General features: G+C 42.4%; 1 protein-coding gene across 1 annotated transcript in view; it reads right to left on the bottom strand.

Annotated features, from left to right (window-relative positions):
• LOC139766021 (uncharacterized) overlaps positions 1 to 19,491 on the bottom strand; it is a 318,431-nt gene that overhangs the window by 171,869 nt on the left and 127,071 nt on the right. The window contains exon 3 of the mRNA XM_071694125.1: positions 16,818 to 16,921. Within this exon, the coding sequence (XP_071550226.1) occupies positions 16,881 to 16,921 (41 nt within the window). The 3' untranslated portion in view covers positions 16,818 to 16,880. The remainder of the gene's footprint in view (positions 1 to 16,817; positions 16,922 to 19,491) is intronic.

Raw genomic sequence — 19,491 nt, 5'->3', positions numbered from 1 at the left:
TTCGGATAAGCCCCCAGCAGCGGCGGCGGGGTAAGGGGGGAACCAGCTGCCTCTCCCTATGAAGATTACACTAGGATCCCCTCACTATCTCTCCGAAACACAATCCGTTTTCTTTGATTACCTGAAATACACTCATTAACGAAATTTTCTTGACTGGTTCTGCTTTTATTTTTTATTTAGGGGAAAAAAAAAAAGAATATTATATGTATTAATCTAAATCGAAAGTACTGATTGGTATACAGATCTAAGGCAACAGTTGATAGACTTGTTATAACGTGAAAAGAAAAATGAATGAAAAATCTAACATGAGAGTTTACAAGACTGAGAATTACGTCTATGTAATAATGCATACAATTAGACATAGTTGCAGGGAATTCCAATATACGGTGTGGAGAACATACGCATATATGGATATCCATACGTGGAAAATTCTACACACACACACACACACACACACCACACACACACACACATAGACACACACACACATTTAAGAACAAAAGAGTACCAATTTTCAAGATACAATCAGAAGGCAACACACACACACCTTTTTTTTTTTTTCCAAAAGAAGGAACAGAGAAGAGGTCCAGGTGAGGATATTCCCTCAAAGGCCCAGTCCTCTGTTCCTAACGCTACCTCGCTAACGCGGGAAATGGCGAATAGTTTGAATGAAAAAAAAAATGAATATATATATATATACATATATATATATATATATATATATATATATATATATATATATATATATATATATATATATATATATATATTTTTTTTTTTTTTTTTCATACTATTCGCTATTTCCCGCGTTAGCGAGGTAGCGTTAGGAACAGAGGACTGGGCCTTTGAGGGAATATCCTCACCTGGACCTCTTCTCTGTTCCTTCTTTTGGAAAATTAAAAAAAAAAAAAAAGAGAGGGGAGGATTTCCAGCCCCCCCGCTCCCTTCCCTTTTAGTCGCCTTCTATGACACGCAGGGAATACGTGGGAAGTATTCTTTCTCCCCTATCCCCAGGGAATATATATATATATATACATTTATATATATATATATATATATATATATATATATATATATATATATATATATATATATATAAACCAGACTATGACTTGCAAGTGTAAATGAACGAAAATGTCACTGATTCCATTAAGGCATATCTATCATCCAAACAGTATTACAAATGGGGTATATCAGTCATACAAACAGTGTTACAAATGGGGTATATCAGTCATAGAAACAGTGTTACAAATGGGGTATATCAGTCATACAAACAGTGTTACAAATGGGGTATATCAGTCATACAAAGTGTTACAAATGGGGTATATCAGTCATACAAACAGTGTTACAAATGGGGTATATCAGTCATAGAAACAGTGTTACAAATTCGGTATATCAGTCATAGAAACAGTGTTACAAATGGGGTATATCAGTCATACAAACAGTGTTACAAATGGGGTATATCAGTCATACAAACAGTGTTACAAATGGGGTATATCAGTCATAGAAACAGTGTTACAAATGGGGTATATCAGTCATACAAACAGTGTTACAAATGGGGTATATCAGTCATACGAACAGTATTACAAATGGGGTATATCAGTCATACAAACAGTGTTACAAATGGGGTATATCGATCATAGAAACAGTATTACCAACCGAGTATATCAATCATAGAAACAGTGTTGCCACCCGAGTGCATCATGCATACGTCCACACCACATCACCAAGGACCAATCATACGTCCACACCACATCACCAAGGACCAATCATACGTCCACACCACATCACCAAGGACCAATCATACGTCCACACCACATCACCAAGGACCAATCATACGTCCACACCACATCACCGAGGACCAATCATACAACCACACCACATCACCGAGGACCAATCATACAACCACACCACATCACCGAGGACCAATCATACGTCCACACCACATCACCAAGGACCAATCATACGTCCACACCACATCACCAAGGACCAATCATACGTCCACACCACATCACCGAGGACCAATCATACAACCACACCACATCACCGAGGACCAATCATACAACCACACCACATCACCAAGGACCAATCATACAACCACACCACATCACCAAGGACCAATCATACGTCCACACCACATCACCGAGGACCAATCATACAACCACACCACATCACCGAGGACCAATCATACGTCCACACCACATCACCGAGGACCAATCATACAACCACACCACATCACCGAGGACCAATCATACGTCCACACCACATCACCAAGGACCAATCATACGTCCACACCACATCACCAAGGACCAATCATACGTCCACACCACATCACCAAGGACCAATCATACGTCCACACCACATCACCGAGGACCAATCATACGTCCACACCACGTCACCAAGGACCAATCATACGTCCACACCACATCACCAAGGACCAATCATACGTCCACACCACATCACCAAGGACCAATCATACGTCCACACCACATCACCAAGGACCAATCATACGTCCACACCACATCACCGAGGACCAATCATACAACCACACCACATCACCGAGGACCAATCATACAACCACACCACATCACCGAGGACCAATCATACGTCCACACCACATCACCAAGGACCAATCATACGTCCACACCACATCACCAAGGACCAATCATACAACCACACCACATCACCAAGGACCAATCATACAACCACACCACATCACCGAGGACCAATCATACGTCCACACCACATCACCAAGGACCAATCATACAACCACACCACATCACCAAGGACCAATCATACGTCCACACCACATCACCAAGGACCAATCATACAACCACACCACATCACCGAGGACCAATCATACGTCCACACCACATCACCAAGGACCAATCATACAACCACACCACATCACAAAGGACCAATCATACAACCACACTACATTACCAAGGACCAATCATACAACCACACCACATCACCGAGGACCAATCATACGTCCACACCACATCACCAAGGACCAATCATACGTCCACACCACATCACCAAGGACCAATCATACAACCACGCCACATCACCGAGGACCAATCATACAACCACACCACATCACCAAGGACCAATCATACGTCCACGCCACATCACCAAGGACCAATCATACAACCACACCACATCACCGAGGGCCAATCATACGTCCACACCACATCACCGAGGACCAATCATACAACCACGCCACATCACCAAGGACCAATCATACAACCACACCACATCACCGAGGGCCAATCATACGTCCACACCACATCACCGAGGACCAATCATACAACCACGCCACATCACCAAGGACCAATCATACATACGCCCTCTACTAACGGAGCGCCTCAACCACGCTAACAGTATTACCATTACCCATCATACGACAGCATCAGCAAGTGCAGAGTATCAATCATACAGACACTATTTCCCACAGATAATCATACAGGTTCTTTTCTTTCTACCAACAGAATCATACAATCAGCACTGCCAACACAGCGGTGGCAGACACACACACACACACACACACACACACACAGAGCAAAGCGTACGTGATCGTATGCTTGATAGATGAACGTACATATGTGAACGTATGAGACACATGGACGTTGTTGAACATCATAAGTAATCGCACACACACACACACACACACACACACACACACACACACACACACACACACACACACACATCAAACATACCAAAACGTACACACAAACAAAAGGCACAAATATGAACGTGAATTCGTTAGAGAAAGACGTATACCGAAAGTCGCTCGTGTGAACATTCATGACATACATGTACTTACGAATGACGGAAGATGACGTCACTCTCCAAACGGAGACAGGTACGTAAACCTCCTCATTAAACAGACACAGGTGCGTTAACCTCCTCATTAAACAGACACAGGTGCGTTAACCTTCTCATTAAACAGACACAGGTGCGTTAACCTTCTCATTAAAGAAACACAGGTATGTTAACCTCCTCATTGAACGGACACAGGTATGTTAACCTCCTCATTAAGCAGACACAGGTACGTTAACCTTCTCATTAAACAGACACAGGTACGTTAACCTCCTCATTAAACAAACACAGGTACGTTAACCTCCTCATTAAACAGACACAGGTACGTTAACCTCCTCATTAAACAGACACAGGTACGTAAACCTCCTCATTAAACAGACACAGGTGCGTTAACCTCCTCATTAAACAGACACAGGTGCGTTAACCTTCTCATTAAACAGACACAGGTGCGTTAACCTTCTCATTAAAGAAACACAGGTATGTTAACCTCCTCATTGAACGGACACAGGTATGTTAGCCTCCTCATTAAGCAGACACAGGTACGTTAACCTTCTCATTAAACAGACACAGGTACGTTAACCTCCTCATTAAACAAACACAGGTACGTTAACCTCCTCATTAAACAGACACAGGTGCGTTAACCTCCTCATTAAACAAACACAGGTACGTTAACCTCCTCACTAAACGGACACAGGTACGTTAACCTCCTCACTAAACGGACACAGGTACGTTAACCTCCTCACTAAACGGACACAGGTGCGTTAACTTCCTCATTAAACAAACACAGGTACGTTAACCTCCTCACTAAACGGACACAGGTGCGTTAACCTCCTCATTAAACAGACACAGGTGCGTTAACCTCCTCATTAAACAGACACAGGTACGTTAACCTCCTCATTAAACAGACACAGGCACGTTAACCTCCTCATTAAACAGACACAGGTACGTTAACCTCCTCATTAAACAGACCAATATAGGCAAGCCTCGTCTCTAAGCGTTTCCACACGATGGAACGCGTCTACAGAAGCCATTCTCCGTTCCATCTATTATTTTGATTAAATTTCGTTTCCAACATTCCGTAACAAAAAAAAAAAAAGAAAAAAAAAGAAAAAAGAAAATTCTAAAGTCGTCCCCTAAAAAAATAAAACGCAAAAAAAAAAGGGAATATAATTTTGTGTTGTAAATATGACTTAATTAAGCCTGTTATTGTTATTAGTCCATTCCATTTATTTTCTAATTGTTATTCTAATGATTTTAATTAAGAAAAAAAGGGAGAGATATTACTTAGACGAGAGCCAAGCTGCAAAGAAAAAATCATAGAAAAAATGGTATAGTTGAAAACGTATTCAAAATTAAGACAAAAAAAAAATTAAATTTGGTCCAAAGGAAAAAAAAATTGATTTTTTTTCCAATGAAATGAAATTTTTTTTTTTTTTATCTCATTTTCATTTTTGAGTTAATTCTTTCTTTTTTGGGGGGATTGTCATTTCTTGGTTCTATTATAATCTTATTTGCTAATATTCAATTAATGAAGCTTTATATTGATCTTATCATTGATCACTTTCATAATTCAGTGACGCGTCCATCTGTTATAATCTGTTACAACGACATTCCAATTTCGCGTTTGAAAATGGGCTTAAACCTAACCTGACCCACACTGTAAATGAAGTGAGAAAGAATTAAACCTACACTATGAATGAATGGTGAAAAAATTAAACCTAAACTATGAATGAAGTATGAAAGAATGAAACTTACATTATGAATGAAGTGTGAAAGAGTTAAACTTAACTATGAATGAAGCGTGAAAGAATTAAACTTTCACTATGAATGAAGTGTGAAAGAGTTAAACCTAAACTATAAATGAAGTGTGAAAGAATGAAACTTACACAGTGAATGAAGTATGAAAGAGTTAAACCTACACTATGAATGAGGTGTGAAAGAATTAAACCTACACTATAAATGAAGTGTGAGAGAAAAATGCACTATGCATGAAGTGTGAAAGAATTAAGGTGTGAAAGGGAGAGAGATGATTCCATAATTTCGCTATTCGACGGGAACAAAAAAAAAAAAAAAATAAAACACAAAAAAACATCACAACGGTCCATCCTCCTCTGCCGGGTCTCCACACATAAACTATAGGAAGCAGCTACCTTAAACGGAGTATCTATGCTGACACCACCTACTACACAGACTGTAATCCTGAATTGCTTAAATAGTGGTTTAAATTGTCTAGGGAGATTGACACACTCTCCATCCCATCTATAACTTAAAAAGATATTTCACTTTCCAAAACCTCCTCCTCCTCCTCCCTCACCCCCCGCTCCGTTTTCTTCCAAGACCCTCCCCTTAATTCCTTTAGAACACCAGACACCGTTACCCCCCTTACCCGACTCTATCTGTCTCTCGCCACCCTGGTGGGGAAGAAACAAACTAATCCATACATCCCGTTTTCTTTCTTTTTTTTTTTTTTTTGTATCTTTGGCTTTGTTCGTTCTGGAAGATATATCCCGATAAGCTGCCATCTGTCTCCTAAACTGATCTCCCATTTTCTTTTCTGAACAACATTACAAACTTGATCTGTGTGGCGGGGTGACGACGGGAATGAATAAAGACAGCAAGTACGAATTATGTACATGTGTATATATGTATATGTCTGTGTGCGTGAATATATATGTATACGTTGAAATGTATAGGTATGTATATGTGCGTGTGTGGACGTGTATGTATATACATGTGTATGTGGGTGGGTTGGGCCATTCTTTCGTTTGTTTCCTTGCGCTACCTCGCTAACGCGGGAGACAGCGACAAAGTATAATAACAAAGATATATATATATATATATATATATATATATATATATATATATATATATATATATATAGACCAGTGTGTCCACTTTACATCTCTTATCTTTGTCTATATCCGTCTATATTTTTTCTTATTCATTATATACGCATCACTCGAGATCAGGGGATAAACTTCTTTCCCACAATTTCTTCCATCCTCCCAATTTTCCCCTTGCTTCGGGGGTAGAAAATTTCCCGCCTCCCCTCCTGTATTATTTCCCCCACGAGCTAACAAAGGTGGCGGCAGGTCACCCAAGCACCCCAGGCCGGGGCCCTTTGTGGTCAGATGCACCACATGACGGACATGGTCGAGACGGTTTCCTTCTGGTCGAGGTGGTGGTGTGTGTTTGTCTGTATATCCAGCACGGGTGGAGGGGACTCAGAGGCTGGAAGGTGGAGTGGCGGAGGAGGAGGAGGAGCCGGTGGTTGAGGAGGAGGAGGAGGAGGAGGAGGAGGATTTGGTCTTGAGAAAGAGTTTCCACTAATCCAAACAACAAATTTTGTAAGATCCTTTTTTTGGCCCCAGTTTCCAGTGAGAGGGGTTCCATTATTTTCGAGAGAGAGAGAGAGAGAGAGAGAGAGAGAGAGAGAGAGAGAGAGAGAGAGAGAGAGAGAGAGAGAGAGAGAGAGAGAGAGAAATGAGAAATATGTATCAATTCTACAATTTTTCTTTCTTTCAGAAACGGCCCAAAAATAATACCATTAATAACCCTTCCTTCCAGGGTTAACCTTAGTTGTGTCTTTTGTGTTTTATCTCGTCTCTCCTTAAGCCAATCCCTTACCCTAATCCCTAATCATCCCTATTAATGCACCTATGAACCAATCGGCTTCCACTCACCTCCCCCAACCCAAACCTAGCCTTACAAATACTTCCCCATCCACGACCTATCCTTCTAATCACCTATCCATACGTCATATTTCCTTCAAATCACGTATCTATTCGTTAAGTATCTTTCCAATCACCTTCCCCCCCTCACAACACATTCTCCCAATCACATACCTACCCTCCCCAATCATTTATCAAGCCTCCCAATCACTTATATATCCTCCCAAATCACCTCCCAACCCTTCCCAATCACCTACCTTCCCTCAGAATCTCCTATCTACCCTTCCCAATCACCTACCTTCCCTCAGAAGCCCCTATCTACCCTTCCCAATCACCTATCTCCCCTCAGAATCTCCTATCTACCCTTCCCAATCACCTACCTTCCCTCAGAAGCCCCTATCTACCCTTCCCAATCACCTATCTCCCTCAGAATCTCCTATCTACCCTTCCCAATCACCTACCTTCCCTCAGAAGCCCCTATCTACCCTTCCCAATCACCTACCTTCCCTCAGAGGCCCCTATCTACCCTTCCCAATCACCTACCTACCCTTCCCAATCACCTACCTTCCCTCAGAGGCCCCTATCTACCCTTCCTAATCACCTACCTACCCTTCCCAATCACCTATCTCCCCTCAGAATCTCCTATCTACCCTTCCCAATCACCTACCTTCCCTCAGAAGCCCCTATCTACCCTTCCCAATCACCTACCTACCCTTCCCAATCACCTACCTTCCCTCCCAATCACCTATCACCACCGAGCCCTAATCCATCAGTGGCGTCGTCCCCTAGAACTAATTTTCCATCTGTCATTTTCCCTCCATCGTCATGAGGGTCTCCATCTGTCTACAGTGATGGAAGACCATTACCTCTTGCTAATACGTCTCCCCCCCCCCCCCCGCCAATCCCTCCCTTCGCGACCGTGGACGTCGATGGACGGAAAGGAGTAGAAATCTCGACACAAAAGGTCCTTCACTTCCCTTGCTCCTGAGTGGAGCGCAACCCCGAAAAAGACACACAGATAGATAGATAAATGTAGGTAGATATACGGGTGGATAGACTGGTAGACATATAGGTAGATAGAGAGAAAGATAGAGAGGTACATAGATAGACAGGTCATGTCTTCCAGGTCCTCCAGGTCGACCATGTCTTTCAGGTCCTCCAGGTCATTCGTCCAGGTCTCCAAATCTTCCTGGACTCTTAAAACCTCCAGGTCTTTCAGGTCATCCAGACGGCACAGGTTCTCCAGGTCAATCATCCAATCCCTCAAGGTCCTCCAGGTCAATCAACCAATGCCCCCAGGTCCTCCAGGTCATGCATCCAATCCCTCCAGGTCCTTATTTCCATTATTTATCAATAATTAAAAAAATTCTTTTTCTCAAATCCTCTTTTCTTTTTTCTTCGTCTTTTCCACTGTCCGAAACTCCATTACCGAGCGTTCACTATAATCCCACTACTTCTGCTGCTATTCTTCAGCCCATTAGCCATTACCTATTCCTCAACCCTCCCATTTCTTCTCTTAGACGTCATCCCCATCAACCATTCCACGACTGTTCAGCCATTCTGCAATCATTCTTCCCTATTTTAGTTTCCATTAGTCACACACACACACACACACACACACACACACACACACACACACACACACATATATATATATATATATATATATATATATATATATATATATATATATATACATATCATCATTTTTTTTTTATTTTCCAAAAGAAGGAACAGAGAAGGGGGCCAGGTGAGGATGTTCCCTCAAAGGCCCAGTCCTCTGTTCTTAACGCTACCTCGCTAAAGCGGGAAATGGCGAATAGTTTGAAAGAAATATATATATATATATATATATATATATATATATATATATATATATATATACATATATATATAATCACCCTTTCAAAAGCCTTTAAGTACGATTATCTATCCCTACTCTGTCTATCATTTTCCATCATGTATATCCCCCACCCACCTCTTCCCTTCGTTCACTAACATCTTGCTTTTTCTATCCTTCAAATATCTAACTATCCAGTGACAAATCCTATCATCTATCCGTAATACTTTTCTGTCTATCCCTCACAGCCTCATATGCATCCATCTGTCGCATACAGTATCCCATCTATCCTTACAGCCTTCCATCGATTCTTCGCCTCGCAGTCTTCTATCTATCCCTCAAAGCCTTCCATCCGATACCTTATCCCTCACGGACTTCCATCCACCTATCCCTCACGGACATCCATCCACGTATCCCTTGTAAGCATTCAGCCTCCAGCAGCCTCGACATGAGTGTTCATCCCTCACAAGCTGCCACGAACCTTATTCTACCATCTCTTTAACCTTGGCTTACTCATCCCCAGTCTCTCTCTCTCTCTCTCTCTCTCTCTCTCTCTCTCTCTCTCTCTCTCTCTCTCTCTCTCTCTCTCTCCTTTTCCCTTCTCAATCCTTTCCCATTGCACCTCCTATTCCCTTTCTTTAATCCCCCCTCCCTCTTTCTCTCTCTCTCTCTGTCTGTCTCTCTCCCCCCCTCTCCGTGTCTCTCTCTCTCACCCTTCCTCAACCCCTTTCCATTTCACCTCCTCTCTCTCCCTCCCCCTCCCCCCCCCGCGGCATCGGGGCCGACACTAGCGTATGCAAATCAAGGCAGAGCAAAGTGCCCGGGCCGTCCCACAGCCAGAGGTGCCCGCCGCCTCTGCCGTCTCTGTTATTACCACCAGTCTCCAAACCTCCAAATTGGACGAATAATTACACCTTATGGCATGTAAAACCCCAGAGTGAGGGCTGTTGTCGGCTCGTTTGCCCTCCCTCCCTCCCCGGATGGATGGATGGATGGATGGATGGATGGGTGAGTGGAGATATGGGTGAGCGGGGTGGGTGAGGAGATAGATGGGTTCGGGTATAGATGTGGTAATATATATAGATGGATGAATGAGTGTATAGTGATCGTTATCTGTATTAATCCTAGGACCCATTTTCTATGATAAGAGTCCTAGTGTTACCCAGGGACCTTTTTTTTCTTTTAAATGCTCCTGCAGTCCAGAAGGTTGCGCTACTTCCAGTAGCAGAGAAATGTAGACTCCCTTGGAGTGAAATTTCTTTGGAGAGGGGACATGGATTATATCCGTCGGTGGATAACAATGTCGAGGTGCTGAAACAGAAGGCTGGCTACTCTCTCAACCTCGGGGTGTTATGATGAGCAGAAAACCAAGATCCATTACGGAAACGAACATCACACACACACACACACACACACACACACACACACAATCTCGAGACCAAAATGGGGAAAGAAAGACGTCTTGAAATGCTTTAAGCGAGGGGCGTCGAGGGCCAAGGGTTTACAGCAACACAGACAACAGGCGGGTCAAGAGGTGTGCCACAGGGACGAGTTTCGGTACAGTGTGAGTGAGGTTCCCTCCTCCTCTTCCCCTCGAGTGTGCAGGTGGGTCTTCCTGAAGGGGGTCTTCTCTGGTAAGTCGTGGGCGAGCGGCGGTGATTTCTTCAGTCATGGGGTTTTCACCCCAGCCGCTCTGCTTGCAAGGGCTACGGAGAGAGAGAGAGATAGAAGCCTGGGGTATTTTGCCGACGGGGGTTAGTCCAAGCCCTGGCTATGTGGTGTAGAGAGGAAATCGGGTGGCCTGTATTGTGGTAGCACCTGGGACACGGGGTGACGGGAGGCTGGTAGTGGCGGAGGGGCTAGGATGGTGGTGGCTTGCGAGGCAGCGTGCGGAACCCTGTACCACTTGGTGTGGCAGACGACAGAGCTGCTTGCTTCCACTGTCACTCACGTCCATGTAAGTTTCGGGTTATCTCAGAGGATATATATATATATGTCTATATATATATATATATATATATATATATATATATATATATATATATATATATATATATATATATTCTTTCTTTCATACTATTCGCCATTTTCCGCATTAGCGAGGTAGCATTAAGAACAGACGACTGGGCCTTTGAGGGAATATCCTCACCTGGCCCCATTCTTTGTTCCTTCTTTTGGAAAATTGAAAAAAAAAATGAGAGGGGAGGATTTCCAGCCCCCCGCTCCCTTCCCTTTTAGTCGCCTTCTACGACACGCAGGGAATACGTGGGAAGTGTTCTTTCTCCCCTATCCCCACCGTCCTAGCTTCGTCTCTTCGATGTATATCAACTGGCTGTTATATTTCTCTCTTGTGTCTCGCCTGATGATGTGATTATTACACGAAAGTGCACTTGGGAACTTATCGTGTTTCATTTTCCCCGTGGACTCATAGGAATATATATATATATATATATATATATATATATATATATATATATATATATATATATATATATATATATATATATATATATATATGTAACAAGAGGAAAACCCTATTGCTATTTCAGAGGTATTTTCTGTATTTGTTTGTCTGATCTTGTTGTGTGTTGGGGAGTAATTTGTTTGTCGTTTACATTCTTTGTGGTCATACTGTGTAAATATTTTTATTTGGGGGGATTTCCTTTTATTTTTTTTTTTTACACACACACACACAACGTTGACTCTGTTATATTTTTTTTTTTTCACACATCCAGATAAAGTTGTTTGAGCACCGGCGTTTATTTTTTGAACGCAGCGAACGCGGCGTTCAAAGTATTTTTTTATCCTGCTTTCCTGCGAACAACGCTGAACTGGGGAGAAGAGAGAGAGAGAGAGAGAGAGAGAGAGAGAGAGAGAGAGAGAGAGAGAGAGAGAGAGAGAGAGAGAGAGAGAGAGAGAGAGAGAGAGAGAGAGAGATGCGTACAACAGAGATTTTCTGTATCCCTCGAACTGACATTTGATATTATCTTAATGACTTTAAGGGCAATTCTCTATCGTGACGACCCTTAAAGGACCAAATGCTCCTCCCATCCCTCCATAATAATTTATAATGGCCCTAAATCAGGTCTAGAGCCAGGTATGGGGAAGGTGATTTCCACCCATCCATTGATGTACGAACATCTGAACTGTTCATCATCTCGGGTTCTGGTGTACAGCAGAGGCAGACACAGCTCCTTGGCAACCCGTTGGTTGGTGGGGGTTTCTTGACCTGGGTTCGTCTTGACCTGGGTTCGTCTTGACCTGGGTTCGTCTGGCACCCGACAAGTGGAGGAACCACGAAACTGTTACCTCCCTCAACCAGGGGTTAGCTACATCCTGATCCTTGATAAGAAAAAACTTTCTTTTTTTTCACTGGAATTTTATATAACATTCGTGGCTGCTGCTTCCCAGGGTTTCTGGATGGAGACAGATACGCGAGGATGGACCGTTGTGATGCCTCCTTCCTTCCTCCCTCGCCGAGCGAAGCAGGAAAAGTGTCTTTCTTTCATTTTCCTCCACTTCCTCAACCTCTTTACCCCTTAGAATCTCTTTCACTTTTCCTTACCCAATTTTCTTAAACTTCGAGATGTCTATGGCTGGGATATGCTTCACCCTTGCTATGTCGGCCATGAAGGAAAGTACGAAAAGAAGAGTGATTAATTTCGGCGCAAATATGATGTTAGGCGTTCATATTTCGATCGCTGGGAGCGTTTGACGCTGCCCCCTCCTGAGCTGTGTGATCTCCAGACACATTCCTGACGCACCAAAACTGGTGGTTATCTTCTATTCATTATGTTCGACAGCCAAGTGGTGCTTGTTCAAGCTCCCAACTGCTGTCTGGATTGTGCCTTTATTCTTTTAAGGTCTCGATAAATCATCTCCGATGCTTAATGGCTAAACAACCACATGCAAACGACCTTGTTTATGCATAAACCAGTTGTGTACGACCCTATCAATTCAATTGTATATTTTCTTTCACATAACAGTGTAAAGTGATCGGATACATATTAATGATAATTTCCAGGACATGTATTCGTTTTACAGTCTTAAACTCATACACCTCTCACAAACAAATCATCCAAACTTCCATTTTCTAGAAAAATCATTCTATATCTTATCTTGTTAAAAGGTGTTTGTAGTATATCGTTCACTCATCCTAAAGGCTAAGGATAATAAGGCGAATAAGGACTAAAAACGAGAGACAGACTTGAAAGAAAAGAAGATATATATATACCGTAAATATCTTATCTTGAACTTTCCAGAATCCCCAGGAAATAAATATAGTCTTAACCCATTGAATAACACGTCATTATGTATCGTACAGCGAGTAGAGTAAACTACAATGCATTCCAAAGTCTAAAACTTGAACGGCCATTCTTTCGCCACAGTATACATGAATACAATGGTGTCGAAAATCATATTATTTTTCCGTGAAGAGTAAACGAACCGGATCTCGGCCCGTAACGAAATAAATTACCGGTAACACTCGTATATAGAGAGAAGCCTATTTTCCTTTTAGCATTTCGTAATATGGTGCTGATACGAGTCTGTCAACGTTTACATTAGGATGGAAGGTACTGGATGCCATTAATACTAAATTATGGCGAAGAGCAGTGTTAAAATTCCTTTTAAATTCATCTGCCAATGTTCAAAGGACTTTCTATACGAAGCTCACACGTTCAAGCCCATCTATTAACACCCTATCAGACGCGTATCCCACGCTCCCTTTTTATGCCATAATCCCCTTAGCTGTTCCCAAACATAAGGGTGAAATCAGAGCCTGTGGAGTGGGTACGTATCGTATCCCCGGTGGAGGTTGATCAAAGAGACTCTCTGATGACTGGAGTGATGATAGCAATGATCGGCTCCGCGCCGCCAGGCGTACGATCACTCACAACAAACTTCCCCCTGATTTGTACGATGAATCGAACCATTCAGCTCCGTCATTCAGCGAAAATAATTGGAATTTCTGGATCTCGAGATGGTAAACGAAATCTCGTATATGAACGAGGAGAGGACGAAGCGGATGTGAGATTTCTCCGAAAGTGTGGATGCGTGGCGGGTGTGCTGGCAGACGCTGCGGCCTCCAGGGAGGGCGGGCAGGCAGCACTCACAGGCGTCAGAGCGGAATTATCGACACCGCCTAATGTCGGATAATGCTGTCACAACACATTATACACGGACAAAACTTATCAATCCGCTCTACAAACCTACCCATAAAAAGGGAGATCAGACCGATACGACGGACTAATGGCTTTTCTTTTGACTTCACAGATAATAATAGGCAACGACACAATTGTGTATATATATATATATATATATATATATATATATATATATATATATATATATATATATATATAAACACCTTTTCGGAAGATAAATCCAGTGACAGTGACGTCCCAGAATTATTTGAAAATGAAAAGGAAGAGGGAAGACTGTAAGGGCCAGGATAAAATATTATGGTGAACTGAAGGATATGACACAGTCTAACCTGAATTTTTTTTTCTGATAAGACAATATATGACAAGTAATCCAGATTTGGAGAGTAAGATGGTTCCGGGGAATCATATTTACGCACTCCAAAAACAGGACTGTAGTAATGCCCTCATTTCTCTCTCTCTCTCTCTCTCTCTCTCTCTCTCTCTCTCTCTCTCTCTCTCTCTCTCTCTCTCTCTCTCTCTCCTGCATCTATCTATCTATCCATCTATCTAATCTATCTACCTATCAATATATATATATATATATATATATATATATATATATATATATATATATATATATATATATATATATATATATATATATATATTCCCGCTACAGATGAATACAACACGGGAACGTAAACCGGACCGAACAACTTTCGTCCGCCGCGTCGTATTTCCAGGTCCCATATACAGGAAGTTTACGATGGCCGCCGACGCCATACCTGGAGCAGAGGCTCTAGAATTTTAAGTTCTCCATCACAGCACGAAAGAAAAAACACAACCCCTTCCCTCCAACCCCACACACCCCACGAAAGAGGAACCACCACCACCACCTCCTCCTCCGCCTGCGCCTCCTGCAGGAGATTCCCTTGTCTAATCTCAACTCCTCCCACTCACCCGTCAGCGGGAGTCGAACTAGTGGTCTTATATATCTGCTGTCGCCTAAGCTAACTGAAAAGCCAAGGGGGTGGACATAATGAACCTTCCCCCCCCCACACACTCCCATCTACAACCCCCCACCCTCCTCCCCCCCCCCCCGTAGGCCAACACATATTTAATGTTTATTAACAATTAACGAGATATTAACAATGAAAAGTAAAAAATTATAGAGTTACAGGTCATTTTCTCTGGAAATTAATTTCAGAAATTATAGTCAAGGGGAAAACAAAATTCCCTGCTCGTAATATGGCAGTTTATGTTTAGGTGGGATGACAAATGTTATGGGTTGATATGTAGCTATGACTTGACTAACAACATGGTGCAGTAAACCCATATACACACACACACACACACACACACACACACACACACACACACACATATATATATATATATATAAATATATATATATATATATATATATATATATATATATATATATATATATATATATACATATATATATATATTTTTTTTACACACTTCGCCATTTCCCGCATTAGCAAGGTAGCGTTAAGAACAGAGGACTGGGCCTTTGAGGGAATATCCTCACCTGGCCCCCTTCTCTATTCTTTCTTTTAGAAAATTAAAAAAAAACTGAGAGGGGAGGATTTCCAGCCCCCCGCTCCCTCCCCTTTTAGTCGCCTTCTACGACACGCAGGGAATACGTGGGAAGTATTCTTTCTCCCCTATCCCCAGGGATGATATATATATATATATATATATATATATATATATATATATATATATATATATATATATATATATATATTCGCGTTGATGTTACCGGACTCCATCTGCTTGAGGTTGCATGACAAGTCAAGTCACCTCTGGCTTGGCTGTACCACTGGGAGTACTGTCTCGTCAAAGAACTTCCCTCTTCAAAGGACTCTACACTTCCCTGCTACTGGAAGTAGAGCAGCCTTGGGCTGCAGGAACATTCATAAAGAACTTGAGGAACACCAGAGATCTTTCATGGAAACTGGCTTTATGGGAACTTATCATCCAAATAGAATATTCGATATCTGATAAGACACGATTTTTATGCCGTTTCTAAGGACCAATTTCAAAACCCACTTTCGGTGTTATCTTTTCGTAGCGAAGACAATGCAACATTCACCTACAAATGAATTAGAGATAAGAGACAATTCAACACTCTCACAGGTATTCAGTATTAAAGAATACAAAGATATATCCTAACTATACAACTTAACTTGAATTATAAGTTATATTTGAAAAAAATAGTTCATACGCGAATTGTGTATGAACTATTCGAGTGAGTTAACAGTACGGACTACATGGTTAAAGGAAGTGGTTAGTGTGTACTGAACTCACCTCTACGGGTCGCTGAGATCACGGTGATGGGGGGGTAGTGCCGTGAGGTCAGGTCAAGCTGGGTCAGGACCCGGGCCTTAATGGGGTCATCCTCATGTGGATCACTGGAATGGGAGAAATACATTGTTTAATGATCAAATCTATCTATCTATCTATCGTCTAATCTATCCATCTATGTCCACCTCTCACTCCCCATCACCAATACTCCCCCACCACACACATCCCCACCATACTCACTCCCCACCACACACATCCCCACCATACTCACTCCCCACCACACACGTCCCCACCATACTCACTCCTTACCACACACATCCCCACCGTACTCACTCCCCACCACACACATCTCACCATACTCACTCCCACACATCCCCAACATACTCACCCCCACACCACACACGTCCCCACCATACTCACTCCCCACCACACACATCCCCACCATACTCACCCCCACACCGCACACGTCCCCACCATACTCACTCCCCACCACACACATCCCCACCATACTCACACCCACACCGCACACGTCCCCACCATACTCACTCCCCACCACACACATCCCCACCATACTCACACCCACACCGCACACGTCCCCACCATACACACTCCCCACCTCACGTCAACAGGTCCTCAATTTGATCACCGTCCAGCTGGCAATGTGCTTCAAGGTTCAACACAGTCCCAGAGCAGGAGAATAATTTGGGGAGACAAACTTGTGGCAAATATCGGAATATTCTTGTCTCCTTGTGGCAAATATCGGAATATTCTTGAAGTACATTGATATGGAAATATTCAGCAAGCTGTCCTAACATCATGGAATAAAGACAGAACTAGAATGTGCTTCTCAAGTTTGCTCACCGCGCCTGAAGAAACATAAAGAGGTAGAAGGGGACTGTCTAGAAGAAGGCAGTGAAAACAACGCCATGATTACGAAGGCTGTGTTACGGGGAGAAGCTCATGGCTTTCATCCTGCACACTATGGAAGAGAGAAGAGTGAGGGAGTGACTTGATCACATCCTTTAAGTCAATTTGTGAAACACATCGATGACGTAGACAGTCTTGTAAAACACATCGATGACGTAGACAGTCTTGTAAAACAGATGGATGACGTAGACAGTCTTGTAAAACAGATAGATGACGTAGACAGTCTTGTAAAAACAGATAGATGACGTAGACAGTCTTGTAAAACACATCGATGACGTAGACAGTCTTGTAAAACAACAGATAAATGACGTAGACACTCTTGTAAAACAGATAGATGACGTAGACAGTCTTGTAAAACAGATAGATGACGTAGACAGTCTTGTAAAACAGATAAATGACGTAGACAGTCTTGTAAAACAGATAGATGACGTAGACAGTCTTGTAAAACACATCGATGACGTAGACAGTCTTGTAAAACAACAGATAGATGACGTAGACAGTCTTGTAAAACAGATAGATGACGTAGACAGTCTTGTAAAACAGACAGATGACGTAGACAGTCTTGTAAAACAGATAGATGACGTAGACAGTCTTGTAAAACAGATAGATGACGTAGACAGTCTTGTAAAACACATCGATGACGTAGACAGTCTTGTACGACAGATAGATGACGTAGACAGTCTTGTAAAACAACAGATAGATGACGTAGACAGTCTTGTAAAACACATAGATGACGTAGACAGTCTTGTAAAACAGATAGATGACGTAGACAGTCTTGTAAAACAGATAGATGACGTAGACAGTCTTGTGAAACACATCGATGACGTAGACAGTCTTGTAAAACAACAGACAGATGACGTAGACACTCTTGTACAACAGATAGATGACGTAGACAGTCTTGTAAAACAACAGATAGATGACGTAGACAGTCTTGTAAAACAACAGATAGATGACGTAGACAGTCTTGTAAAGCAACAAATAGATGACGTAGACAGTCTTGCAAAACAGACAAGTGACGTAGACAATGAAGCAGTTCTTCGAGATATGTGGGGTTAGAGCAAGCAGAGGACGTAACATGCAATCAAGCAATACATTTCTTGAACAAGAACGTATAGACAAACTCTTTGTGGTACAATAGCGGTGGGTGACTGGAAGGAAATGACTGAGGACATGATTGATGTGGACGGCATATGTAAATTTGAGAAGCCATAAGATAGTATAGACTGTTTAAGAGATGGGGAAGAGAGGGGAGCAACACGAGTGTAAAACTCTCTCCCCGCACAGTACAAATAGGTAATGACACACACACACACACACACACACACACACACACACACATACAGACACAGACACACACACACAAACACAGAGACACACAAACACAGAGACACACACACACACACACACACACATACACACATTCACCTGCAAAAACACTCCCCAACTCTTACAAACTTCCCATCAGGCACTAAATACATCCATCCCCCCCCCTTACGACGAAACACACTCCCCATCACACACACAAACACACACACACAAACCCCCTCCATTTTCTATGCACAAGGGTGATAGGCATCACCCTCGACTTTACATACTCGCAAATCCCACTGAATCCCCTTTAAATCCCGTCTTTAATGCATCCTCCCCCTCACCCTGTGCATAACTCATACACAGCAGTGGTAGCATTTCTTGCATTCGCTCACGCGGGAAACTCCTGGTGTGCATTCGAGTGTTCACTAGGTCGGTTCTG

The sequence above is a fragment of the Panulirus ornatus genome, chromosome 56 (assembly GCF_036320965.1).
Source record: "Panulirus ornatus isolate Po-2019 chromosome 56, ASM3632096v1, whole genome shotgun sequence".
In the NCBI taxonomy this organism is placed as follows: Eukaryota; Metazoa; Arthropoda; class Malacostraca; order Decapoda; family Palinuridae; genus Panulirus; species Panulirus ornatus.
Note: the sequence above shows the minus strand (reverse complement) of the source record. Positions and strands in the feature narration are given on the sequence as shown.